Genomic DNA, 15,289 nt, shown 5'->3' with positions numbered 1-15,289 from the left:
TAATTGATTACAATCATTAGCATGGATGTGATTAACATGGAAGGACCTCGTGTGAATGATAAAAAAAAGCTGTGCAAAAAAATATTGGATTTATATAGGTTGGACTAGAGTTAATGAGAGTTGTTCTTGCATTTTGGACCCCATGGCCGTTAATCCAGCTGCATGATTTTCCCTTAGTTTTCCTATTATTTTTTAATTCTCTTTACTTTCCTTCTTTTACAAATTTCTAGGGACATCACTGTTAATGCTTAAACCATAAAAGGATCATGTATTTAAATACAGTCCAAATAATTATTTAACAAAATTCATAGAAATTTCTAATTAATTATGGCTTTGCACCAGTGATCCCCAAACCAGTGGCTCATAAGCAACATGCTGCTCACCAACCATTGGATGTTGCTTCCAGTGGCTCCAAAGCAGGCACTTTTTAAATTCTTGATTTGAAGGCGAGTTTTTGTTGCATAAATAGCAGATATACTGCCAAACAGATCCTCCTGTAGGCTGCCAGTCCACATAAAGGCTACCAAATAGCCAATCACAGAACTTTTTTTGCACCACAACATTTTTCATGCTTGCGTTGCTCCCCAACTCTTTTTACATCTGAATGTGGCCCACAGTTAAAAAAAGGTTGGGGATCCCTGCTTTACACTATCTGCCATATTTTTGATCCCTGTGGTCAGGCTAAGGTTGCCACCTGTCTGGTTTTTGAAATGGACAGCCCGGTTTTTGGAAGGACTGTCCGGGTTGGATCTGATGTGGTGATTGGTTCCTCCCCTGATGTGGCGATTGGCCCTGCCCCTGATACCACTGGCCTGCCTCCATGTCACCATGTAATTGGCCCCATCCTGCAACATCACAGCCCCGCCCGGAGTTATCGGTGGGGAAAGGCAGCAACCCTAGGTAAGAAGATGTATATTTGTGCATATTTTTTTCAATTGCTGGGTTTTACAAAAAAATATCAAAAAACAAATAAAAGGGCAGGTGTTAGGCGTTGAGTATTTTAATTTTTGCAAACCATCCCCTGTGGGGAAAAAAAAGATATGCACAAGTTTTTTTTTAAAAAAACACGATTGGAAAAATCCAAAATCAATTGATTGCAGAAAATGCATTCTTTCTGCCCTTGTTTTGCCCAACCACAATCCTTTAGAGATCATAAATATGATAAGAGACACATTTTAATAAACACACTGCAAATGCTGGCCCTTAAATTCACCTAACAATCATTCTCTCTAGTATAATTAACTTTTGCAAGCATATTGCATTCATTCCTTAATGCAGGACAAAAACAATAAATTGTGAATTTCAGCGGAAATAAAAAATTACTAATCTTACTTACTAAGAAATTATTATCATGATAAATTATTACTAATTTAGAAAATTACACGTAATATAAAGAAAACCATGTCCTACTGTTTAGGTATTTAGAAAAACATTATTATTATTTATAATAATGGGACAAAAAAATGTAGAACAAATGCATAAGAGGCAGTGTAGTTATTGCCTGGAAATGAGTTTCCGTTGAAGAATATATAAAACCAACAAAGAGAAGTTTAAAAAAAAAATGTTGTTGAAATAAAAACCCAAGCCCTTAATATCACAAAAGGAAGCGAAATTATGCAAAAAGGAAATTTACGTTTTTGTAGTGGGGAAGTGAAATTTCCTTTCAGTCATTGCTTTCAGTTTGAACACAAGATGTGAGAAAAGACATATTTCAACATGCTGTATCTGGTATACAATCTGCTATACAAACATTTTAGTTAGTGGGAAAATGTGGGCCAGAGACCTGCGATAGACCTTAAAAATAAAAAACAAAAAAAAAATATGGTAGATGCTGAATATTAATTGGAGAAATAGGGACGGATCTATATTTGCTATTGTCTATATTTTCACGAAGCAGTTTGAAAGAGTTCATCTATAACAATTAGTGATGGGTGAAATTCTCACCGAAAAATTACAGAATTTCCCGGGAAATTCGCTAAATGGCAAAAAATTTGCGAAACACGAAAATTGACATCCGCATCAATTTTGACGCCAGCGTTAAAATCAATGGACATCCTAATAGTGTTGATGCATGGCGATTTTGATGCAAGCAACTTTACGTCCAAAATTTTCACTGCGTTTTATGAATTTATTTGCGGGTGGCGAAATGAAGAAATTCATTGCGAATTTGTGCCAGGCGAATCGCCCATCATTAATAACAATACATTTATGGGGCAAAAAACAGCTGTTTATCATTACAACTCGTAGCACAGAAGTAAGTAGAGGACAGTATGCTGGATATCGACAATACAAAATATATTCTAAAAAAAAAAATCGAATATTTTTTAGAACTGAACTCCAAGCAACATTCCACATACATTCATTACAAATTCTCATTTGTTGGGAATCAAACAGACGGCATATTATGGATAAAATAGGTTATTATTAGCCAAAGAAGTCTTAAATTAAAAGGATCCCCTTTTTTCGTGCTTAGGAATTGCCAGGGGAAGCATAAGCAATGGCTGAATGCGATGCAGAAAACCCATTTCCCTTTTTGTAATGCTGCAGATTTAAATTGCTTAAGCTTTTAGTAAATGTTTGTTGTATTAGTAAATGTTTTGCTTCAGTCTTTAATGGACATATAATAAGGTATTTGGGCTGAAACTGAGGGGCAAATTCACTAATATTCGTAGTTGCGCCAGCGTCCGCTTCGCCGCACTTCGCCAGGTGAATTTTCACCAGCGCTACGCAAATTCACTAAAATCCGAAGTTGCGCTCAGGGGAAACAAAAGGTTGCGAAGTTGCACTAGCGTTAATTCGCCAGGCAAAGCGAAGTTACGCTAGCGATGCTTAATTTGCATATGGCGCCAAATTGAATTTACGATGGAAGTATACGTAGCAGCACTACAAATGGCTGGGAAACCTTCAAAACATCAAATAAAATGTTTATTTTGCCCTACACATGTGCCCACTGTATAGTTAAGGTGCCATGAGTTAGGAAATGTAGGGGGTAAGGAGGGTAGCGTCAAAAAAAATTTCGATCTTTTTCAGCCTATCACCCATAAAAAAAGAAAAAACTCCATCGTTTTTTGGGACTTTGAAAAAATTTCAACTTTTTTTGAAGCAATCCCTATCTACTCTATTGCACTTCGCCTGGTCTGAGGTGGCGAAGGAAGTCTAGCGTAAAAGGTAGCGTTCAGAAAAATGCGCGTGTCAGTGAATTTGTGTAGTTACGTCAATTGCGCAAATTCACCAGGCGTAAGGGTGCGAAGTAACACTAGCGAATTTACGCCAGTGTCCGTTAGTGAATCGGCGAATTAACGAAAATGCGCTACGCTAGCAAATTAACAATAGCGTTAGGCACTTCGTCCTTTAGTGAATTTGCCCCTGACACTTCAGGGAACAAACTGAACTAATTAATTAACACTGTAGGGCTCATTTAGTGCAAACATGGATGCAAATCCCCCTGGTTGTGTACTCCGCCGGCATTGTTATATATTTAATATGGCGATACAGAGCTAATATACCCATGGCTAAACAATGGAACCTCAACTAACCTGCTTGGCCTTCTATTAAAGTAAATTAGCAATTGATTCTTGAGCCTTTTCAATTCTTGCCCTCCCTCCTTTACAAGAAATACCACCCTACAAACACATACATTGCCGTCAACACAGGAAAGCTGCAGAGAATTCATTATGAAGGATGTACAATTGTATAAAAACATAAGGAAAAGATTAATGGGAAAATCTGTTCCATGTGTCGAGCGAGAAGCTCGATTCCTTATTTATCTTGGGTATAAAACATACTGCTCCATGTTTACAAATCATTATGCTGCTTTACAGCCGTCAAAAGTGTTTTCCTAAGCCAGTGAATCAATAATAATGAAGATTATATCATCTAATTAACATTCACAAACAACCACCCCTGCTAATTAAAGTAGGAGCATCAGGATCGGTTCTTTAATACAGTCTCCAAAGAAAACCTTGTTGAGTGATAAATGTATAAAGGCACTGCTGGAGGCTCCTCTTTATGAGATGATCTTAAAGAGATCCAAATATTTACTTGTATTGTGGAAACATTTTTGTTATCACTTCTGTATCACTTATCGGAGCAAAATGCAGGACCACCACAGACCACCTGCAGAAAAGATGGATGTTAAAGCTGCAGTAACAAGATGAGGCAACTAGTGATGTTAAGGGAAGAGGCACTGTCTCTGCTCAGAATATGTAGTTTGATATTGAACATAACACGTGACAAGTATGTGTTGGTACCAAGAGAGATTAAAGGGGAACTAAAAGCTAGAATTAAATAAGCTATTTCACAAAGGCCTATATAAATACATCAGTAAACCCTCAAAGTAGTGCTCCTCTGTCAAAAGAAACACCACATTTCTTTCCTTCTATTGTGTACACATGGGCTTCTGTATCAGACTTCCTGTTTTCAGCTTAAACCTCCAGGGCATGGGCTTGAGCATGCTCAGTTTGCTCCTCCCTTCCCCCCTCCCTGCTGTAATCTGAGCCCAGAGCTATGAGTGAACAGGGAGAGATTTAGGCAGGAAGTGATGTCACACCAAGCTAATATGGCAGCTGCTATCCTAAACAAACAGATATAGTGTGCGCTATTGTAGTTGTTCTATTGGCAATAAACTGCTTCTGTCACTTTCCTTCTCCTTTAAAAATCAAGGGGGAAAAAACACAAGGTATCTAGATCCTAAATCCCTACATAAACCTACATTTCCTAAACAATATGTAAATGCCAGGCAATATTTGTAAGGACCTCGGTATATGCTAATTTCTATTTGGAAAGCCTCATCCTTAGTTTTGTTTGTGCTTCACTAATGCAATGCGTACATTCTTCTCATCTCTTTACAAATACTTTAAGCAAATATCAGTGGCTTGGATCAGTATGACCAGCCCCTGTTCCATTTTCTGCTAATGCTCCTCAAGCATCAGGTTACACATATGAAAGTACCGGGCTGTCTACAAGAAGAACCTGTTTTAATATGCAATTGGTGGTGTCTCTTGGAAAGAAAATAAACAAAATCCTTAGCCTGAAATGCAGTTTTGCTCTTCTAAAAATAATAACCCCATTATATTATGGATATTATGGGTCTGAAACGAAACGACTTTTCGCCTACAAATAAAATCGCAACATTTTGTAAAGTTGGGCACACACACGTTTTTTGGTCAACTGGCATACAATGTTCAATTAGTTTAATTTCAAAACGGAAACATACCCAGCTGCCTAAAAATGATTGTTACGGATGATTATTTATGCAAAGATCTGATTTGGTCACAGTAGTCACAGGTCAGAAACGCATGGGCCTATTCCTAGTGGTCTGGCCATCAATTTGGAAAACTAAGCCCTGGCTGAACCCACAGGCCCCATTAGGGTTTCCACATGTCTAGATTTTACCCGGAGAGCCCAGTATTTCTTAGGGTGAAACCTTCCTGTCCGGATTTTCAAATTAGGAAATCCAGACAGGACATTAAAATGACATGGCGATTATCCAATCACTGGTCGTCACGTAATCAGTCCTGCCCCAGACATCACCGGTCTCTGCCTTCGACGTCACTGGCCCCGCCCCAATGTCACTGGCCCCATCGCAATGCCACTGGCCCCGCCTCAGACATCACCCAGCCGTCCCCCTGCCCGTTTTCCAGTCCCAGCAAAGGTGGCAACCCTTAGCCAGCAAATACCACATAATGCCTCCATGGATGTCTGGAAATCACTTGGAAATCTACAAAGACATTTATGCAGAGGGACAAGTACAATATTCTGTAATGGCCGTCACAGTCCCCCGACTTGAATATTATGGACAATCTATAGGATGATTTGAAGCAGACTGTCCATGCTCGGCAGCCATCAAATTTAACTGATTTGGAGAGATTTTGTATGTACTAATGGTCAAAAATAGCCACATCCAGAATCCAGACACTCATCAAAGGCTATAGGAGGCGTCTAGAGGCTGTTACATTTGCAAAAGGAGCTCAACTAAGTATTGATGTAATATCTCTGTTGGGGTGCCCACATTTATGCACCTGTCTCATTTTGTTATGATGCATATTTTCTACTCCTTTATGTCACTGCTGAAATACTACTGTTTCCATAAGGCATGTTATATATCAAAAGGAATGATAAACAAAACTCCAAAGAATTTAGATGGGCATAAGAGAATGAATTTGAAGATAACAATACCAAATATCTACACCCTCTCCTTAAAGAGAGCAGAAAATGACTGGAGTGGTGGGATTATATACATTTTAACTGTGTTATTTCAATGGGCAATTATTGTGAGTGGGTGTTGAGAAACAAAATGCAAATAATGTTTTTCTTTTTCAACAGTTGGGCTGTTAAAGGAATTATTTGTGCATTAAGTGTTCAGGCAATGTCCTTCCAGTGTACCAGTAAATAAAGATGAGGATGTTGTATTTGCATTTCAAAGCATTAGAAAGGACTTGAACAATGCTGTAACAATATTTTTCACTATTAGCAGCAATGTTGTTGCGCAGCTCAATCAAACCTAATTTCCTCAATGACAGATGCCTGTGAAATATGTTTCCTATTATGTTACTGTGTTGTAATAATAATTTATCGTGTATTTGCATGTTGCAGTGATCAAATACATTACGAAATGAGCAGATCTCATCATGCCTTAAGCATATTGTAATCTTACACTGAATGCTAAAATATTATGCACAACCGTCAGAGACAAAGCACTTTAAAGGGATAATGTCTTGGGAAAACATGTTTTTTTTTCAAAATGCATCAGTTTTAAAATAGTGCTGCTCCAGCGGACTTCTGCATTGAAATCTGTTTTTAAAAGAGCAAACTGATTTTTTTATATTTCATTTTGAAATCTGACGTGGGGCTAGACATATCAGTTTCCCAGGTTCCCCCAAGCATGTGATTAGTGCTCTGAAAAACTTCAGTCACTCTTTACTGCTGCACTGTAAGTTGGACTGATATCTACCCCCTCCCTTCCCCACCCAGCAGCCTATCAGCAGAACAATAGGAAGGTAACCAGATAGCAGCTCCCTAACACAAGCTAACAGCTCCCTAGTAGATCTAAGAACAGCACTCAATAGTAAAAATCCATGTCCCACTGCAACTCCTTCAGTTACACTGAGTAGGAGAAACAACAGCCTGTCAGAAAGCAGTTCCATAGTGCAGTACTGGCTCTTTCTGAAAGCACACGACAAGGCAAAAAGATCTAAGATGGCTGCCTACACAACAATAATACTAAACTAAAAAAAAAAATACACTTGGGTACTTGAAACTCAGATTTTTTTTAGAACTCTTGACATATCTTAAGAATGTTAAGTAACAGGAATATTTCCGTTCCACCTGTGTTGATGTGCACATTGGTTTTAAAAGAAACTAAATAACTGTCCCAAAATATTATCATGGAAGAGAAACAGACTTTTTATAGAGCTGTTTCTTAAATCCCACACATTTGTGAATAAATATGTGGGACAGCAGGGGGTCAGCAGGGGTCGGCATCAAATTTTGTTGCGCCGGCGTCCAAATCGCCACACCTCGTTTATGCGCACTGGGCTCGGTGGCCCAGTACGGGAGTGTCCACGGCCCGCTTCTGGGCCACGGCCCAGTGGTTGGGGACCACTGATCTAGAAGACTTTTACCCTGTGGATTGTTTGATTAGGGCTTTTCCTGAAATTCCAAGCGTTATACTAAAATGTATTTTAACATATTGATGGGGTGGGTGTTTTTGTTTTAAAACTCCTTCCTCATCCTTTATTCCAGTCTATGCCAAAAATGGTGAAGGAAAGTCAAAAAAACAGTGAGTTAAGAGTATGTCAATACTTTTAGGCCTATTTATTAAAATTTTAGAGATTTTTTAAGCCATGACTAAACTCACATTTTTTAAAACCAGAAATTTCATGCAATTTATTAAAAGATCATAATATAAAGTACAAAGGAAAAAAAGTGCTGAACAATGCACCAAAAAATACCTATACCTAAAAAGCTCTGAACACTTGAGTTTTTCAGACAATTCCTAGCGAATATCTGAAAACCTCAAATTCTGAAAGGAATAAAAATGGTCCAGTGCAGCTCCCACTGACTTTTATAGGACCTTGACAACTTTTACTTGGCGAGTAATTGAATTGAAGGTTTTTTCACTTAATAAATCTCAAATTTTTGGAGCTTTTAAGAAATATAGGAAACCACAAATTTTTTGAGATTCATGGAAAAAATAGATAGTTAGTAAATGGGCCCCTTATACTTAGGGATGAGCAAACTTTTTCACTAGGTACAGTTAAGTGGCAAAATTTGTGTTTTATTGCCAATTTCAAAACATATTTTTAAATCCAGGTTTGATTTTTTCAACTGCCATTGGTATTATAGAAATTTCTCCATGTGTTTCATCAGAAAATGATACCTTTTTCTGCGCTAGAAAAAACATGTGAAACAACACAGAAAAAATGCCAGCAGCATTATTATAATTCCTCTACGCTGATGTCTTCCCATTGACATCAATGCATTTGGTAAAATTCTGGCAAAATTTCAACAGTTGGCAATTTATTTTTGCAATATCTTGTTATATTAACACAACACTGGATTTTAAATTGAATACTCTCTTTGCAAAAAACAAGTGCAATTTAGTCAAGATTATGGCAAAACATCAAAATAGTGTAAAACAGCCACGTGAACTATATAAAATAAAAGATACAGAATAGGTGATTCATACAAGATTAAAATGGCTATAGAATTCTAAAAAAACAAACAAAACTAGCTGAAGCACACTTCTGTATATACGGAGAGTGAAAATCAATTAGGAAACTTCAGAAGGATCTAATGTTTTGAGCGATGAATAAATAACTTATATCTGGATTGTGAGACAAGCATACAAAAGAGAAGTAATTATCCAAGTAAATACACCCTTACCGAGACTGCATTATTAGAACTGACATTGACTCAGACATCTAAAAAAAAAAAAACGTAGGTCAAGTGTTCTCAGATGTTTGTAGAATGGCTTTCAGAGAAGCATTCTACTGGGGGCTAAATACATTTGTACAGATTAATTTATATCTACAATATATATATATATATATATTTTACCTTCAAGAAAACATGCAGAACAAATAACGAGTATTGCCCGAGGACAGATTTTCCTTTCTACCAAAAAAAATGCAAAGCTTTCTATAAATACACACGCTGGGCCTTTAAACAAGAACATTTAGTTGGAACTCGGTTTTCCCAGAAAAATCCAAAGGTCAAAATACAAATACAAAACCCATACAATCTGGTCCAAACAATAACAAAATACATTTCTAAGTAAAAGCAATTTTTCTTATACGTGTTCTACTGGCGTTGAAGGGATGTTCAACACAAACTACTTTTTCATAAAAGTATAATTAAATAATGAGATCAGATTAATGCTACCTGATAATATTGGAATTCTAGAAAGAAAAAAAAAAAAGATCTCAACATTTTTTGCCTAAGAAGATATTTTTCATCAAGGAGAACTTTGATGGTCACACAGGACAAACAACCCAAAATGTCTATCCAATCTCTCCATCAATGCAAATAAAAATGTATGGAAATAAATTTAAATGGATTGGAACTTACCAAATTCGTCACATATACTTTCATTTTCAATCAGAGTTGGGTGGTCAAAGGTGTCCCGACAATAAAGTATCTTTGTATTGTTGTTGATGACAGCGATCCCTCCGAGGGCCTGAACAAATTGGTCCGCTAATACAGAGGACGGTTCTGCCTGAATTCGTTTCAGGATTGACCGATATCGGCAATACTGGGGATAACTTAAAACCATCACATTTTTGTCGCCTTCGCCTTCACCTGTGGTTAAAAAAAAATGGTTAAAAAAAATGTGTATATTAAATCCTACAACTCAACTAAGACAAACAGAGAGAAAAAGATACAAGGCTTAAGTAATAAGACACATTTTTAGATGCCTTGTATAGAAAACACCTGGGGTTACTAAACCAAAAACACTCAACGGTTTCAATTCAATAAGTATATATTTACTTATTATTTCGCTACATGTCTCATACCGATAGTACATGTCTCCATTGATACAGCCCTTTATCATACACAGATAATACATCCAATCGTATATAACCTATAACCTATACACTTCCAATAAAATGTAAATAGATATTCAGATATGATTTGTAATGTGTTTATGAATATTTTTGGTCTAAAGGTCAAGTAGAGAAAACAAACCAATTTACCTTTATTAACACTAAATAATTATCTACTAGGAAGCAATTAAATGAAAAACGGATTTTTCCTTTTTTTGGGGGTGGACAAATAGAATATAATTAATCTGTAAATGTTAAAAGAAAACTATACCCCTAAAATGAATACTTAAGCAACAATTTATATCAAATTAAGTGGCATATTAAAGAATCTTACCAAACTGGTATATATATTTTAGTAAATATTGCTCTTTTACATCTCTTGCCTTGAACGACCATTTTGTGATGGTCTGTGTGCTGCCTCAGAGATCACCTGACCAGAAAAACTGCAGCTCTAACTGTAACAGGAAGAGTTCTCCTGACCAGAAATACTGCAGCTCTAACTATAACAGGAAGAGATCACCTGACCAGAAATACTGCAGCTCTAACTGTAACAGGAAGTATTGTGGAAGCAAAAGACACAACTCTGTCTGTTAATTGGCTCATGTGACCTAACATGTATGGTTTGTGTGCACTGTGAATTCTAGGGGGCGACCCTTTTTTTCCTTAAAATGGCAATTTTCTATTTCTGATTACCCAATGGCAAATACTATTAAAAAAGTATATTATGAAAATGGTTAATTTACACATGAGTTGTTTTATGCAATATATTTTTAGAGAGACCTACATTGTTTGGGGGGGGGGGTATAGTTTTCCTTCAAGAATCTTCAAACATATTCAAGGAATTTAGAAAAAAAATGAGACCCTCTTAATTGTCATCAGAGATGATTGGTTTAAATTGTCCTAAGGCTTAGAAGATAAGATAAAGGGCCACCATCTATTTTTTCCTTGTTGTGGAAACCTTAAGGTGAATGCATAAGCAATTTCCTCTTGTTTTTATCTTCATTAGCTCCAAAGAAACCATATTTGGCTCAATTTGAAGTTTCAGATTTGCATAAGACATAAATATTTGTATCTTTATCTGCTTCGTTATGATAGTTTTGTCCAATCTTTACCTTATGGTAGCAGTATCCAGATTATTACTGATAAAATCGCACAAGAAAGTTATTGGAGCCCTGGGACACGCTGAAGGCCATGAATTCTCTTGGAGAGCTACATTGGGCTAGAAGATACCTTCTCAGATTTGGTTGGCTGGACTGATGTCAACAATACTTCCCAACTATCTGAGCATGACCAATAGCAGACAGATAATCCAGTGATTTTGATAGATCAAGGAAAAGAAATTTGCCAGGGGTCCTCATCCTTTTTTACCCATGAGCCACATTAAAATATAACAAAAAAGTTGGAGAGCAACATAATCATGCTAAAAGTTCCCAGGGGTACCAAATATGGCCTGTGATTGGCTATATGGACTGGCAGCCTACAGGAGTCTCTGTTTGGCAGTACACAATGTATATATTCAACCAAAATTTGCCTCCAAGCATGGAAATGAAAAATAAGCAACATCCATGGGGTCAGACAGCAACATATTGCTCACAAGGCACTGGCTGGGGACCAGTTGTGCTCAGTTTAAAGTTGGCTACACCCAGACATAAAAATAATGATGAACTTTCACTCATTTTACATTGAAATCTTGGGACAAATTCTCTTTTGCACCTCAAAGATATTGAAAAGTACTTCAAAACTGGTTAAAACATCTCTCTTCTTAGGAGAACCATATTTGACTTCTGCTGGAAGTCAGTTTGTCCACTTATTTGGCATTAGCATTCAACTCCTGTATTCCCCTATGGCAGCAGGTGCTTCATTTAATCCCTGCACATGATGCCCTTTCTCTGTGACTCTGTGTACAGAACTATTTCAAAAATATGGCTAGATCTTGTTTTAAGAAAACAACAGATTATTCTGCTTGGTTTTGTTGCAACTCAAAAGTGTATTTTTATACGCAAGGCTACAAGATAAGCAGCTTTATACATGAGATCAAGGTTTTACTTACAACAGGGAAAATGGAACAAAAATAAAATGTAAAGGGAATTTAATCATAAGGAAACCAATGTAATATCCTGCACATACATACCAACAGTCTGAGTTCTGAGGCATAAGATTTCAATACCAATATAAGGATAATGTCACAATGGGTAGTAGTATCCCAGGTATAAAACATATAAGACATCCCAGTGTGACTGGCAGGTGATGAAACACAGGTAAATTATTTATAATGTAGGTTAAATAAGTACACTGTGGCCCCTCTAATTGTATAGACCCTATAGTCCAAAATATGGGTATTTGCTGCAATGTTCCGGCACATTCTTGCACTGTTGTTCTCCACTGCTGCTAGATTGTCTACCCAACTGATTTTTCAAGAGAAACCGTCAGTAAATTGAGGTTTATTTGAAAGTTCCAATTGTACAAATAGGCTTAACTTTCAGTAAAGTTGGCTTTTAAGGTGTTTCTTGACCAATCGGGGGCAGTGGGGAGGTATGAGGCTTAGAGCAACAAACATGCCACCAAGAGCATTACAGAGGGAACGGGTACATTCCTATATCTAAATAATAAAATATATATTATACTAGGCAGTGGTAGAATCCATATCTGTTATTTATATAGTGCTAACACAACTGTCCATCAGTCCCTGCCCCACTGGAGCTTACAATCAATATTCCCTCGCAAATACAGGTCAGTTTTATCAGAAGCCCATTAACCTGCCTGTATGTTTATGGAGTGTGGGGGGAACCTGGAGTACACAGAGCAAACCCATGCATATAAGGGAACAAGATACAAACTCCTTGCAAATAACATTCCAGCTGGAATTGAACTCAGGATCTACAAAGCACACACAAATGATCTCAAAAGCACAAATGTCTAAATAGCAGTCCATAAATAACATACAGGTTACAAAGTCTTTCTACTCTATAAACACGTCTTTTCACATATTTTCGGCCTTCACACCCCTTGCTGAGTGCAATAACCCCATTTGTCCGATTACCCTGCTGGAACTCATATGCAAATCCTTTCAGCGCAATGAAAATCACTACGGGAACAGAGTAAGCAACTTTCTCCTAGCTCTGAAAGTGATATATTACGGGACAAAGGTTACACAAAATAGTACTATATCTCCTCCACTTTCACAATGGCAGGCTGATATGTGGTTCATCTTTATTGTTTTAGGAGTTCTAAGGTCATAAAATTTAGATTCATTTGCTTTCAGTCTTCCTGCTGGAAAACACTCCATGAAAACAGATACATTAGCTTTGTCATGGTGTTTATTTTATGATATAGTAATGGAACTGATTTTATTACTAGGCTGCAATAATGGAATGATTTTTATGGATCCAACAGGAGTCCATCAAACATATTCAAGTATATCTTATAATATAACGATGTACCAAAGCACTTCTGTTATACAAGCAGTTGACACAACCATAATTTAAGTTCTACACTGATTGGCTTAGGCCCAGGTGCAAATTAGCCAATGTTTATAAATTAACCCTGCTATATTTTTTTTGGGGGGGGGGGCAGCAGTTTCTCCCCAGAAGGCACTGGAGCTTTGGCTAATAAAACAATAGTTTTACTTATTTATTTTTTCGTTTAAGGGCAAATGAAAACAAAGATCAGTCAATCAACAGATCAAAAATTGTTGGATATACTCTTAAGCTCCCCATAGACGCGACGATTCTTCTTGCCGAACGACCAATTTTAGGGAAGCCCGACCAATCCTTCGAAATTATCGTGCGGTTAGTGGGATTCGAACGATCGTACATCTTATGATTTTTCGGCCGACATCTGTCAGGAAATTGATCGGCCAGGTCAAAAAATCTTTGTCGGTCCCAGTGCAATCTATCTATGTTTGCAGGGCCAAGCAGGCAGCTCCCCTTTGTTTTCCTGGCAAATTGGTCTTTTTAGTTGATGGTAAATTCGTACGATCGTTCTGAGAAGATCGTGGTCTCACGATCAGGATCTGATCTTTTAAAAATCTCAACATCTGTGGCCAGCTTAAGGGAGCAATCCACCCAGGTGATAAAACAATCCAGTCCTTTGATTGAAGGCCTGAAGAAGCAAACTGGTTGGAATTGACAAGAGGATAGCAGCCCATCTCATTTTCAGATTAAAGCTGTTAATGCCTCATCAAATAGCCATGTTGGGGTTTAAGACACCTTAACAGAACTGCCACCACAAGGTGCTCTAGAACATGCAATTTTTGTTTTCTACGTTCTCTGTTTCTAATCATTACACAATTCATATTTTACATCATCCATTTCTTCATTACAGTCAATACCACAGCTCCTCAAGAAAGCTTCAGAGAATTTAAGAAAAATGGGTGTTTTGGAAATAAATGGTTCTGTGGATACATTTGACTTGACTAATAAATGGAGCATAGGCTGCACATTCAGAATTAAAATACAGATAAGTGGAAATCAGAACTGATACTCATAAAAGGTTCCCAAAAGGCATGAGAAGACTGAGAATTGAGTTTACAGAAAGTGAAAAAACTAAGGAAGGGAAGAAGGCTGACTATTGGAGAGGTTGAAAAACATTGCTCATTTCAAAACAGAATGTTCCCTTTTCCAGAATTCCTTTCAACAATCCAAAAAAATATGAAATAAAACATGACATAATCACCCAGAGAGCATTACAGTTATGAGATTAAGATCCATTAATACCTTCTTGCAATTATTAAATCTACTGCGAGGCAGTATTTTCCGAACTGTGGTCTATAAAGTTTATTTTTGTGGAGTCGTAAAAGCTTAAAATTCCTATTTAAGCAACACTTCACCAGTCATTTTTATTTATACCCTTGGCAGTACATGAAGTCTAATGTCAATTTAAGAACATGACTAAAGTGGTGATTCAGTTTTACTGTTACCCAGTCACCATCTTTGTCCAAACAGGAATTTCTGTAAAATAATATAACAAAAGGTTCTAAATGTCAAGGATGGACATAAGAGTGATATTTGCCCAATTGGAGATGAACCACAAGTTACTGTATTTGAAGCTGGCCGTACACAAAAAGATCTTTTTGTCTGGTAAAGTCATCAAATAAGTAAATCTTGGCCTGAAATAGCCACTGAGATGACATATCATTCAATCATTCAGCAAGCTATTGTTCTGTTTGTTTGTTCTGGTATTCAGATAACAAAGAGGATGTAATTCCAATCGATTTTTATGGCCTCTAGTCTATTCAAAGCCTA

General features: G+C 37.1%; 1 protein-coding gene across 2 annotated transcripts in view; it reads right to left on the bottom strand.

Moving 5' to 3' along the window:
* Positions 1-15,289, bottom strand: part of arid5b.S (AT-rich interaction domain 5B S homeolog) — a 200,038-nt gene that overhangs the window by 108,333 nt on the left and 76,416 nt on the right. For both annotated transcript variants that reach the window (XM_041570338.1, NM_001291081.1), the window contains 1 exon segment: positions 9,571-9,801. In XM_041570338.1, the coding sequence (XP_041426272.1) occupies positions 9,571-9,801 (231 nt within the window).

The sequence above is a fragment of the Xenopus laevis genome, chromosome 7S (assembly GCF_017654675.1).
Source record: "Xenopus laevis strain J_2021 chromosome 7S, Xenopus_laevis_v10.1, whole genome shotgun sequence".
NCBI lineage: Eukaryota > Metazoa > Chordata > Amphibia > Anura > Pipidae > Xenopus > Xenopus laevis.
The sequence above is the reverse complement of the archived record's forward strand: the minus strand, read 5'-3'. Positions and strand labels throughout refer to the sequence as shown.